Here is a 12,217-nt window from a genome sequence, read left to right as displayed (position 1 = left end):
GGTCCTGCTTCCTGTGTTTATGCCTGGAAGCACTTGTGTGCACACATATTCCCGTGTGCAATGCAGGGCACATGTAGGTGATTCCATCTGTGTCTGCATGTCCACGTGTGCATGTGCGTCCCATGTGCCTTTCAATGCAGATTGGATGGAGTCTGGGTACTGCAACCTGGGGGTCTGTGACTAGCTGAACAAGGGCACCAGTTGCATGTATGTGGTGTGACTGTGGTCATAAATGTGTGAGGCAGCATGCAGTATGTGAAAGAATAGGGAAATACTCATGTGTGTGTGTTTGTGTGTGTTCCTGTGTACCTGGGGGATTGTGTATCCATGCATGCATTGTCTGGCCATGCATTCACTATAGCTGTGTAAGTGGACATTGTGTATGTGCATATGAGTGTATATATACTGTTGTCTTTGTCAGGACCATGTCCTTACATGAATCCTTGCACACATGTGTTTACATTGTGTAGACACATGTGCAAGGGGCATGTTAGATGATGAGCTGTGTGTCAATCTGAGGCTGCAGTTGCCCCTTGCATGATGTGATGGCATGCAGTCCTGCAGGCATACCGTGCAACTGATAAATAGGTGTCAGCATGAGCGACATGCTTGAAATATTTGGGCCCTGTAGGTACAATCATCCATGTAACTGTCTGTGATCTTTGCATGGATGTGTGTGTAAGCTGTGTGTGTGTGTGTGTGTGTGTGTGTGTGTGTGAATTAAAGGCTGGTGAATGAATGTGGGGCAGACATCTTTCCAGGTCTCTGACTGGGTGCCTGTGTGTGTTTGCATTACCTCTTTGCACCATAACCCTCCTCTGCTTCCCCCTCACCTGACTTATGTTCCAGGGGAAGGCAGGGCAGCCAGGCCTGGAAGGAGAGCGGGGACCACCAGTAAGAAATGGGGGGGCTGGAAGGAGGGGCGGGAAGAGAGTTTGGGTTATGCTGGTGTCCCTGGTAGGGCCAGGGGTGGTCACAGAAGGAGGAGACCCTGGGAACTTACCCTGTCGCCTAGGCTCCCCCATCTTCTCACTTCTGATCTTTGCTTCATTTCTACTCAGGGTCCCCGAGGAGAAAGGGGGCAACCAGGTGCCACAGGGCAACCAGGTCCCAAGGTATGAGGTTGGTGGGCAGTCAGGCCCCCATGCAGACCCTCTGCCTCAGGCCCACCAAGTCCCTCCCAATCCCCCCCGTTGAGTTTGTTCTGCAGCCTGAGTGTCACTCACTCTTGTCCTAGGGTGATGTGGGCCAGGATGGAGCCCCTGGATTCCCTGGAGAAAAGGTGAGTGAGTGAGAGAGAGAGAGAGAGAGATTCTGGGTGGGAGACAAGTGCAGAAGTTGGGGAGACATTGGAGTTCCCTCTGTGGCACAATGGGATTGGTGGCATATTGGGAGCATTGGGATGCAGGTTTGATCCCTGGCCCAGCACAGTGGGTTAAAGATCCAGCATTGCTGCAGCTGCGGCTTAGGTTGAAACTGCAGCTCGGATGTCATCACTGGCCTGGGAACTCCATATGCTGAGCAGTGGCCAAAAATGGAAAAAAACAAAAATTAGAAAGAAAAGAAAGAGGAGCTCCCGTCATGACTCAGTGGTTAACGAAACTGACTAGGAACCATGAGGTTGTGGGTTCGATCACTGGCCTCGCTCAGTGGGTTAAGGATCTGGCATTGCTGTGGCTGTGGTGTAGGCCAGCAGCCACACCTCTGATTCAACCCCTAGCCTTGGAACCTCCATATGCTACAGGTGTGGCCCTAAAAAAGATAAAAATACCAAAAAAAAAAAAAAAAAAAGAAAAGAAAAGAAAGAAGTTGGGAAGACATTATAATGCAGAAAGACCACAGCCTCTCAAGTCAGGGAGCTGAAAGTTCAAATCCTAGCTCAGCCACTCACCTGCTGTATGACCTTGGGCAAGTCCCTAAACCTCTCTGTGCCTCAGTTTCTTCCTCTATAAAATGGGAACAACCACAGTGCCCATCCCAAAAGGCTGCAGTGGTGGATGAAATGACTCTGGCATGTAAAGTGCTTGGCCCCCTGCCTGGCCTGCCGGAAGCACCCAATATGCTTATTGTCATTATGTAGGTCTGGGGTGGGGGGCAGGCAGGAGAGATGAGATAATGACTTTGGTTTCCATTTCAGGGCCTCCCAGGTCTGCAAGGACCTCCTGGGTTCTCTGGACCAAAGGGTCCCCCTGTAAGTGAGCTCACCCTGCTGGGGGGGGGGGTTGGGAGGGGGAGCCGGCAGTAGGGAGACTCTGTGTGCCTCAACTCTCCCCACCTTGCCCCTCAGGGCCCACAGGGGAAAGACGGGCGACCTGGGCACCCTGGACAAAGAGGAGAATTGGTGAGCATCTCCTTGACCTCTGACCCTTGACCACCTAATAGGCTTTCCATTTCTTCCCCTCCATGACATTTCCCCTTAATGTGTCTCCTCAGGGCTTCCAAGGTCAGACAGGCCCACCTGGACCTGCTGGAGTCGTGGGTCCCCAGGTCAGAGTGGACTCCACAAGTCTCCCCAATTTTGCATCAGTTGGGGGATATGTGGGGGGAAGTGAATCTCAGACAGACTCCTCCCTGCCAACCCCAGGCCACCTCCATTCAAGATGAGGCTTCTTTTCTCTCCAGGGAAAGACCGGAGAAGCAGGGCCTCTGGGTGAGAGGGGGCCCCCAGGCCCCCCTGGACCTCCTGGTGAACAAGGTCTTCCGGGCCTGGAAGGCAGAGAGGGGGCCAAGGTGAGACCCTGCCCCATGGGAGATCTTGTCGAGTGTCCCCAAAGCTCCCTTAATGACCCCAGGGCCCCTCCTTGCTCAGAATCTTCCCCCCCCCATGGGGGAGGGGACCCAGCCTCACAGCTTGTGGGGAGACACCCCTTTCTCTGGAGCCTGACCACCCTCCTCTGCACTCCTGCAGGGGGACCTGGGACCACTGGGACCCCTTGGGAAGGAAGGGCCACCTGGACTCAGAGGTCCCCCTGGTCCAAAAGGAGCCCCTGGTGACCCAGTGAGTATCCTTTGGAGCCTCTCCTGCATGCACCCAGGTGGACTGTGAAGCAGAGAAGGGAAGGGGTGGGCCAGGTCTGGGAAATGGCCATGGCAGCCTGGGCAGGGGCAATCAGGATAGTAAAAGGATGGCTGCAGGAGTTGCCGTTGTGGCTCATCAGGTTAAGAACCTCACTGGTATCCATGAAGATGTGGGTTTGATCCCTGGCTTTGCTCGGTGGGTTAAGGCTCCTGCATTGCCATCAGCTGAGGGGTGGGTCACAGATGCTGCTTGGATCTGGCATTGTTGTGGCTACTTGTAGGCTGGCAGCTGCAGCTCAGATTTGACCCCTAGCCTGGGAACCTCCATATGCTGTAGGTGTGGCCCTCCAAATAAAAGCAAGGCTGCAGGAGGGAGCTGGAGGAGACAGTTCCCTGAACCTCAGGGCCAGGAAGGGGGGTGGGAACTCTCAGAACCCCCCTCCCCTGGCCCCCCAAACCCAGAGTGAAGACAGGACTTGTAGGCACCTTGGAATGGGGTCTCTTGACTAACTCATCTCCTCCTTCAGGGACCTACTGGTTTGAAGGGTGACAAGGGTCCCCCGGGCCCCACTGGGGCCAACGTAAGTGTAAACCCATCTGCTCTGGGGTGGGGGGAGACAGTGGTGGTGGGCAGCATGGCAGTGTCTCAGGGTATCTGAGAAGCAGGGCATTGTCAGAATAAAAACCGCTATTGGGGAACCAGACAGTCCAGGGTCACATCCACGTCCTTTGCAAGCTGGCCGAACAGTTGAATCACTCTGTGAGCCTCAGTTTCCTTGTCTGTAAAATAGTCCCATCTCATAAACCTTGATGAGATGATCCGTTGGATATATACTTACGTGTGTGCCAGACATCAGCATTTAAAAAACCTCCTTTCTCCTGGAATTCCCCTCGTGGCACAGCAGAAACAAATCTGACTAGGAACCATGAGGTTGCGGGTTCGATCCCTGGCCTTGCTCAGTGGGTTAAGGATCTGGCATTGCCATGAGCTGTGGTGTAGGTCACAGATGTGGCTCGGATCCCATGTTGCTGTGGCTATGGTGTAGGCCAGCGTCTACAGCTCAGATTCGACCCCTAGCCTGGGAACCTCCATATGCCACAGGAAATGGCCCTAAAAAAAAGGAAAAAGACATTCATACATACATACATAAATACAAATCTCCTTTCTCCTGGAGTTCCCCGTCGTGGCACAGCAGAAACAAATCCGACTAGGAACCATGAGGTTGTGGGTTCGATCCCTGGCTTCGCTCAGTGGGTTAAGGATCCAGCATTGCTGTGAGCTGTGGTGTAGGCCACAGACACAGGTCGGATCCAGCATTGCTGTGGCTGTGGCGTAGGCTGGCAGCTGCAGCTCTGATTGGACCCCTAGCCTGGGAACCTCCATATGCGGCGGGTGTGGCCCTAAAAAGGAAGAATACAAATAAATAAAATAAATAAAAACCTCCTTTCTCTAGGAGTTTATGATCTAGTTAGGGAGATAAGGAGTTAGCGGCGACAATGCTACAAGGCAAAATAGCGCAGAGATGGGGGAGCAGGAGAAAGCCGTTCAAATAGGCTGGTCAGGGAAGCCCTCCTGAGAGGGTGACATTCGAGTGGAAACCTGAAGGAGGTGAGGGAGGAGCCATGTGGACGTCGGGGCAGGTGGGGGGAGGGTCAAGAGTGTGCCCTGCAGAGGGAACAGCATGTGCAAAGTCCTGAGGCTGGAGGAAACAGGAGACCTGTGTGGCTGGAGGGGAGTGAACAAGGGTGAGTGGGAGGAGGTGAGGACAGGGTGGGGATGTAGGCAGGTCGTGCAAGGCCTTGTGGGCTGCCAGGAGAGCTCTTTTTCTCCAAAATGATAAAGCTGTGCAGGGCTGTGGGCGGAGGAGAAGCGTGCTCTTACTCCGGTGTTCATAGCGCCCTCTGGCTGCTGTGTGGGGAGCAGATTGGATATGTGCTAGTAACTGCTTAACTTAGCGCCTGGCTACTTGAAAGCTTTTCAGTAAATGAGAACCACTGCTATTACTATTGTTCTTGAACTCTTGTCCCTCTTTTCAGGGTCCCCCTGGGGAGCGTGGCCCTGTAGGCCCAGCAGGGGGCATTGGGCTTCCCGGCCAAAGTGGAGGCCAAGGCCCTGTTGGCCCCATGGGTGAGAAAGGGTCCCCGGTAAGTGCCTGCCCACCCCATTCCTCAGGTGGCTTCAGGACCCAAGCCTCCACATACCGGGACCTTCCTCCTACCATGGCCCCTGATGTACCCCTTTCTATTCCCACTGTCAGGGTGAACGTGGCTCCCCTGGCCCCACTGGCAAAGATGGGATCCCAGGACCCCTGGGGCTTCCAGGACCTCCTGGAGCTGCTGGGCCTTCTGGCGAAGAAGGGGACAAGGTGAGAGAGGGTTCATGGAGAGGGAGGGCCTGGGGGACAATGAGGGGTAGAGGGAAGCCATGTCCTCCCTCATCCTGTTTCCTCCACAGGGAGAAGTGGGCGCCCCTGGTCATAAGGGCAGCAAAGGCGATAAAGGGGATGCGGTGAGTGTGTGTGGGGGATGGTCCTTGTGGAGGGGAGAGATGTGGAGGATGCGTGAGGGCAGGCCACAGATTTTCCTGCCTTCTTGAACCCCATCTTGACACCTGCAAGCCAGAGGATCCACTCAGGTGACCTGGAATAAAGGGGCCAGCATCAGAGGCCAGCTCAGTCCCTGGGTCCTGGTGGGTCTTCTAAGCAAATGGCCTGATGGGCCAAGCTTGGGACAGCAGATGTGTCAGGTCCCATGAGTTGGTGGCTAGGAAGACAGGGTCGGCTGGGTGGTTGGCAGCTTCCTGGTGGGGGGGAGTGGATGGGGGTACAGTGATTGACATCTTTAGTGCCCTCCCCCAAATCGAACATGAGGGGGGTTTTAACTCTGTTTCCTCCCCCAGGGCCCACCAGGACCAATTGGGATACAGGGTCCTGTAGGACACCCAGGCTCCCCGGTGAGTTCTCCCAGCTTTGTGACTCTCCCCTGGATCTCCAGTGGAAAGGGACAGTGTCCTCCCCTGTGATCCAGGCCCAAGCTCAACCCCAACCCTGATCTACCCCTCCATGACAACACCCAACATGAACTCACCCCAGAATCTGACCCAGTCCTGACCTTAATCCCCAAACCCCATCACAGCCCTAATCTCAATGCAAACTTAACCTCAACCCTAACTCAGGTCTTATCTTCACATCCTACTTTAGTCAAAACCCTGACCCACTCCTCCCTTTGACCCTGCTCCTGATTCGCTGTCTAATGCTGATGCCAAACCTGAGCTCGAATTCTGAATCTACCTTGGCCCCAACTTCAAGCCCAACCCTACTTCTCAACCCCATCTGGACTTTAATTGACCTCAACCTGACCTTGACTCACCACCCAATGCCCATCTCCAAACTTTGACTCAACCCTTGACTTTATTCCTAAACTCTGACCCTTAACCTGCACGCCCAGCTTCAAACCCAACCTTGCCCATGACTTTGACCTTGAGCCTATTTTCAACCCTTGACCCAGAACCTTAATCATGCTCTGCCTTGTCCTCTTCCCAGGGAGCAGATGGAGCTCAGGGGCGCCGGGGACCCCCAGGCCTCTTTGGGCAGAAAGGAGATGATGGAGTGAGAGGCTTTGTGGGGGTGATTGGCCCCCCTGGCCTGCAGGTGGGTGTCCTGAGTTTGGATGTATGGCCTCTGGTTACTCCCCTCCTTATGCCCTAATTTTGCTTTTTTTGTTGTTTCACAGGGACTGCCAGGTCCTCCTGGAGAAAAGGGGGATGTTGGAGATGTGGGGTCCATGGTATGGACAATGGAGGGAATGTGGAGGGTGTGGTATGGCAAGGGTGGCCATTAGATCGATTTGGGGGTAGGGTCACAGGGCACATTGTCATTTTAAGGATCGTGTGGGTCGCCAGCATCAAGCCTGGTGTTTGTGGTGGCTGGAGGTTTTTGAGGGGCCACGGGGGTCACCAGGTACTCTTCTAACTGTCCTGTAGGGTCCCCATGGAGCTCCAGGCCCTCGGGGTCCCCATGGCCCCAGCGGATCAGAGGTGAGGACACTGTGGTGGAGGGCAGGATGCCTCAGAGGCGAGGAACTCACTTTCCCAAGAAGGGGCTGTTGGGAGCTTGCAGTCCCACCTGTACCTTTTGCTCTCTCCCCAGGGTCCTCCAGGACTTCCTGGAGGAGTCGGTCAGCCTGGTGCTGTGGGTGAGAAGGTGAGAGGGAGAAGGGGAGCGGGATGCCTGAAGTGAGGGAGGCACAGCCAGTCCTGCTTGGGGGTGGCTGTTCTGGCTGCCCGGATGGGACTTCTTCTCAGCCTCGCTTTGCCTTGTGCAGGGTGAGCCAGGGGAGGCCGGAGACCCAGGACCCCCGGGATCCCCAGGAATCCCTGTGAGTGACTATGTCCTGTGCTCCTGCATCCTTCTCAGGGAATCCCTGACCCCCAAGACATCCTTGACCTCTGGGCGGCCCAAGGTCACCCACTGACCCAGGCCCCATAGGCATCCCCGGTTATCTTGATGACAGCTCTGAAAGGCATCAGGATTGCTACAGAATTATCTAGGCTGTACACTGCACAAAGGTGGGGGGCCGAGGAGGCAGGTGGGGCTCAGATCTAAACCATAAGCCCTGGTTTGAGGATGACCTGCCCAAAGGGGCCCCCTTTTCTGATTCACTCTAGGGTGGCACATGGCCTAGACCAAACTTCCCCATGACTTCTGGGCAACTAGACCATCCTGACCCCTGACTCCTATAAATCCTAGATTCCTCTGACTTCTGACCCTTGGGCAATCTAGGCAGTAGTCTAGGCTATTCTGACTCCTCATCCCTGGGAAAGTCCTAAGGCACCCAGTTTCCTGAATCTAGGTACGCTAACCCCTGACACCTGGAGAGTTCCAGGCTACACTGACCTGTGACCTCTATTTCTACAAAGGGGCCCAAGGGAGAAATTGGTGAAAAGGGAGACTCAGGCCCATCTGGGGCTGCTGGACCTCCAGGCAAGAAAGGCCCCCCTGGAGAGGATGGAGCAAAAGGGAATGTGGTGAGTCCCTGAGGACACGGAGGCAGAGACTCGGGGAGGGGCACATGAGTCAACTTGAACCTGCTCCCCAACTTCCAGCCTTGGTCCCATCCTCCTGTGTGCTGATTCCATCGACAACCCAGAACATGGCTGAATGCATGAATGACTGAATGAAAGAATGAATCTATATAAAGATACGGTGGTTAGGAGTTCCCTGGTAGCCGAGTGGACTAAGGATTTGGCGTTGTCACTAATGTGACATGGGTTTGATCCCATCTGGGAACTTCTGCATGCCATAGGTGCAGCAAAACAAAACAAAACAAAACAAACAAACAAATAAAAAACAGTGGTTATATGTCATTGCAGTGGGTGCAGTGGAGAAACTTGCTTCCACATTGAATCATTCTAACAATGCTGGGAAGGTCAAGGCTGAGACTGATGCTGTGTCAGAGTTGGCTCATATGGGATTTGCCCTTAGGGGCAGAAGTTGAGCCGCTCCTGCCATGGTGGTGGGGCTTTGGGTGGGGAGTGAGGGCAGCGAGGAACTTCAGAGTCTGAGGGACCTTGATTTGAATCTCACCACCCCCACCACTCGTCCCCTCTCTGAGGTCAGCTCTGTCTGTGAGTCCCAAGCTGAGAAGATGCAGTGAGATGATGGATGGAAGGGTGGGGGGCTCACATTAAACACAAGAAAGTTCCTTCTACCAGGGCAAGGATTGTGAGTTTGGTTCACCAGTATTTCCCCAGCAACTGGGATGGGCCTGGTCCATGATTCATTTGCTAAATGAATGAATGAATGTGCTCGGTCATACAGAGGCACAATTAGTCATCATTCTGTGTTCCAGGGCCCCACGGGGCTGCCAGGAGACCTAGGCCCCCCTGGAGACCCTGGAGTTTCGGTGAGCGTGACCCTTCCTCCTCCGAAAATTCAGCATATTCTCTGTTCGGTCCCTATCTTTGCCTCCCCCCAACCCCCGCACGCCCACACCCCCACCCCCTGCCGCCGCTGCCCCCCCTCCCCCACCAGCCCCACAGATCTGGAACAAATCGTCTTTACTTTTGTCCAAGCCTCACCTTCCAATTCTCATGACCCCTCCCCACTCTGTTCCCCCAATCACAGGGTCAAGATGGTCCCCCAGGGGAGAAGGGAGACCCTGGTGATGTTGGGGGCCCGGTGAGTTGGGGAGCAGAGGACGTGTTGCCTAAAAAAGGGGTTGGGGCTGGAGAGTGGGCCAACTGAGGGGACCAGGGGAGCAGGCTAATGAAGTCCCCAGGGCTCCCATAGATGTACTTGCTTGGGCTCCCCCGGGCCTGGCCATGAATGTGAACAGCTTGAGGGAGGGGGCAGGAGATGGCTGATGCTGGGGTGATGTTTGGGGAAGCCTGTCTTTGTGTCATAGACATCCTGAAATCTTTGTCCTCAACTGTCCTGGTGGTTGTAACCTCCATAGGGTCCTCCTGGTGCTTCTGGGGAACCCGGCCCCACTGGGCCTCCTGGCAAAAGGGTGAGTGATGACCCACGTCCTGGCTGCTCTGGCTCCTACCTTGTCCCACTCATGCACACAGGTCCCCCACTCACCCCAGCCCCCCACTCATGCTGTCTTGCCCTCTTCAGGGTGCTTCTGGTCGCATGGGTCGAGAAGGCAGAGAAGGGGAGAAAGGTGCCAAGGTGAGCTCCCCCACCGGGAAGGGAACTTGTCTTGATTTGTTGGCCAACAGTTGGGCCATCAGAATGGGGAGAGGGAGTTCCCGTCATAGCTCAGCAGTTAATGAATCCAACTAGGAACCATGAGGTTGTGGGTTCGATCCCTAGCCTCCCTTAGTGGGTTAAGGATCCGGCGTTGCTGTGAGCTGTGGTGTAGGCCAGCAGCTACAGCTCCAATTGGACCCCTAGCCTGGGAACCTCCATATGCTGTGGGCGTGGCCCTAAAAAATAAAAATATTAAAAAAAATTAGAAAAGACAGAATGGGGAAGGGCCTGCGACCTCCACCACTTGCCCTATCCGCTCGCCTCTCCCTAATGGTTCTTGGCCAGGGGTCAGGAGCAGCCCCTGACTCTCTCTACCCCCTCCCTTGCCCTTATCCTTTTCAGGGGGAGCCAGGTCCCGATGGACCCCCAGGAAGGACAGGCCCCGTGGGGGCTCGAGGGCCCCCTGGACGTGTCGGGCCTGAGGGTCTTCCAGGGATTCCCGGTCCTGTGGTGAGTGGGGCAGGAATAGAGGTAGGGTGGGGAGTGGGATCAGGCCCTCCCTGTGGGCTCCTGTCTTGTAATTTCTCACTGCAGTTGGGAGGAGCTGACCCTGGTGGGGGAGAGGTGCCATACTGGGTTCTGGCAAAGGGAAGCCCCTCGGCACCCCATGTTCTATTTTGCCCTAGGGTGAACCAGGGCTCCTGGGACCTCCTGGACAGCTGGGTCCTCCTGGTCCTCTGGTAAGAGACTCCATCCTCAGGGTTCCCAGTGCTGAGAGCCACAATGGGCATTCAGTGACCAATCTAGTGACCCTGGGTGCTGATGGTGCAGCCTGACCCCTCCCTGACTATCCATCTGATGGTCCGCCCCAACCGTCTATCCTAACCATCTCTTCTGACCTCTCATCTCAATGGTCTACACGGACCACCCATACTGACCCTTCACCTTGATGGTCTCCACTGACCCTTCAGTTTGGTCAACTGACTACAATGACCAAATTGACCATCTATCTTCATAGTCTACACCAACTGCCCACACTGATGTTGACCACTGACCATTCATATTGGCCAACAAACCCCTTCGTTCATCTCTCATCATCCCTCCTCTCTCCCAACCATCCCCAAGACCACATCCCTGGTAATTCCACTGGAAACCTGGGTGATTTCTCACTTGGCCATCCCCCCAGCCACTCACATGGACTTTGAGGCTTTCTGCTTGAGACTCACCAACTGATCCTAACTCTCCTTCCAGGGGCCCTCTGGCCTCCCAGGGCTGAAGGGAGATGCTGGCCCCAAGGGGGAAAAGGTAAGGGTACCTCCTTCCATTATCCTCCTCTGCCAGTTACCTCCTTCTCCTCCTCCTTGAATTCCCACCATAAGCCAGAGGGCTAGGAGATTGGAGTCTCCTCTGCCCTCAAACTCACTATCCCAGGGCTCAGGGAGAAAAGTCTCCCAACACCCACCTTCTTCCCCGACATGTGCCTTTTTTTGTTTTTTTTTTTGGCTGCCCCACAGCATGTGGAGTTCCTGGGCCAGGTGTCAGATCCTAGCCACAGCTGTGCCTGATCCTTAACCTACTGTGCCTGGCCAGGATTGAACTTGCACCTCAGTGCTCCCAAGATGCCACCAATCCCCGTTGCACCACATCGGGAACTCACATATGCACCTCTTCTATCCTCCAGGGCCACATCGGATTGATTGGTCTCATCGGCCCCCCCGGGGAAGCTGGCGAGAAAGGGGACCAGGGATTACCAGGAGTGCAGGGGCCCCCTGGCCTCCAGGGAGAACCCGTGAGTGTGTGTCCTGTCCTCAGTGGGAAGATTGTGTTCAATGTAGAGGGTGGGTGGGAAGGCAGAAATGGGGCTTGTTTGGAGACTGTGGGTATGGGGGATTTGGGAAGCCTGGGTCTAGAATAAGGTAAGGGTAGTTCCCGTTGTGGCTCAGTGGGTTAAGAACCCAACTAGTATCCATGAGGATGCGGGTTCAATCCCTGGCCTCACTCAGTGGGTTAAGGATCCAGCGTTGCTGTGAGCTGTGGTGTAGGCTGGCAGCTGCAGCTCCACTAGCCTGGGAACTTCCATATGCCACAGGTGCAGCCCTAAAAAAAAGCAAAATAATAATAACAATAATAACAGGGGTTGTCCTGGGAAAATAGGGGGCTCTATCTGGGAACTTGAAGGTTGAAGGCTGTCTGGGGTTAAGGTCTTCCTTTGAAGGGACTGGAGGCTTGTCTGGGGAATGTGTCTGGACCATAAGGATGAACCCTATCAGTGATGACTCTGATGTCCTTTCTCCAGGGTTCTCCTGGTCCTATCGGCTCTCTGGGCCACCCTGGGTCCCCAGGCGTGGCGGTGAGTATGAGGGGTTTGTGGGGCGGGGTCATCTTGTCAGGACAGCCAGGATGCCAGCTCTCCCTGTCTCTATCCCACAGGGTCCCCCAGGACAAAAGGGTTCAAAGGGGTCCCCGGTGAGTACTCACCAAGTTTCCCTTGGGCTCTCACATCT

The 12,217-nt window shown here is 55.0% G+C and overlaps 1 protein-coding gene and 1 non-coding gene across 7 annotated transcripts in view; both read left to right on the top strand.

Annotated features, from left to right (window-relative positions):
* The window catches only part of COL5A3 (collagen type V alpha 3 chain), a 41,685-nt gene that overhangs the window by 21,460 nt on the left and 8,008 nt on the right, over window positions 1–12,217 (top strand). For all 6 annotated transcript variants that reach the window (XM_021081436.2, XM_085009709.1, XM_085009708.1 and 3 more), the window contains 29 exon segments: window positions 850–894; window positions 1,062–1,115; window positions 1,238–1,282; window positions 2,138–2,191; window positions 2,288–2,341; window positions 2,434–2,487; window positions 2,623–2,730; window positions 2,909–2,998; window positions 3,546–3,599; window positions 5,056–5,163; window positions 5,277–5,384; window positions 5,474–5,527; window positions 5,918–5,971; window positions 6,561–6,668; window positions 6,751–6,804; window positions 7,001–7,054; window positions 7,167–7,220; window positions 7,342–7,395; window positions 7,937–8,044; window positions 8,869–8,922; window positions 9,144–9,197; window positions 9,475–9,528; window positions 9,639–9,692; window positions 10,116–10,223; window positions 10,400–10,453; window positions 10,965–11,018; window positions 11,395–11,502; window positions 12,010–12,063; window positions 12,144–12,179. In XM_021081436.2, coding sequence (XP_020937095.2) covers window positions 850–894; window positions 1,062–1,115; window positions 1,238–1,282; window positions 2,138–2,191; window positions 2,288–2,341; window positions 2,434–2,487; window positions 2,623–2,730; window positions 2,909–2,998; window positions 3,546–3,599; window positions 5,056–5,163; window positions 5,277–5,384; window positions 5,474–5,527; window positions 5,918–5,971; window positions 6,561–6,668; window positions 6,751–6,804; window positions 7,001–7,054; window positions 7,167–7,220; window positions 7,342–7,395; window positions 7,937–8,044; window positions 8,869–8,922; window positions 9,144–9,197; window positions 9,475–9,528; window positions 9,639–9,692; window positions 10,116–10,223; window positions 10,400–10,453; window positions 10,965–11,018; window positions 11,395–11,502; window positions 12,010–12,063; window positions 12,144–12,179 — 1,944 coding nt within the window.
* On the top strand, window positions 6,883–6,964 carry MIR9801 (microRNA mir-9801). The gene has a single exon (NR_128483.1). It is a non-coding gene; the product is annotated as a microRNA mir-9801 (primary transcript).

The sequence above is a fragment of the Sus scrofa genome, chromosome 2 (genome assembly GCF_054392235.1).
Source record: "Sus scrofa isolate SSC_HxYL_T2T_F1_AM1 chromosome 2, Sscrofa_HxYL_maternal_Yorkshire_Landrace_v2.0, whole genome shotgun sequence".
Classification (NCBI taxonomy): Eukaryota; Metazoa; Chordata; class Mammalia; order Artiodactyla; family Suidae; genus Sus; species Sus scrofa.
Note: the sequence above shows the minus strand (reverse complement) of the source record. Positions and strands in the feature narration are given on the sequence as shown.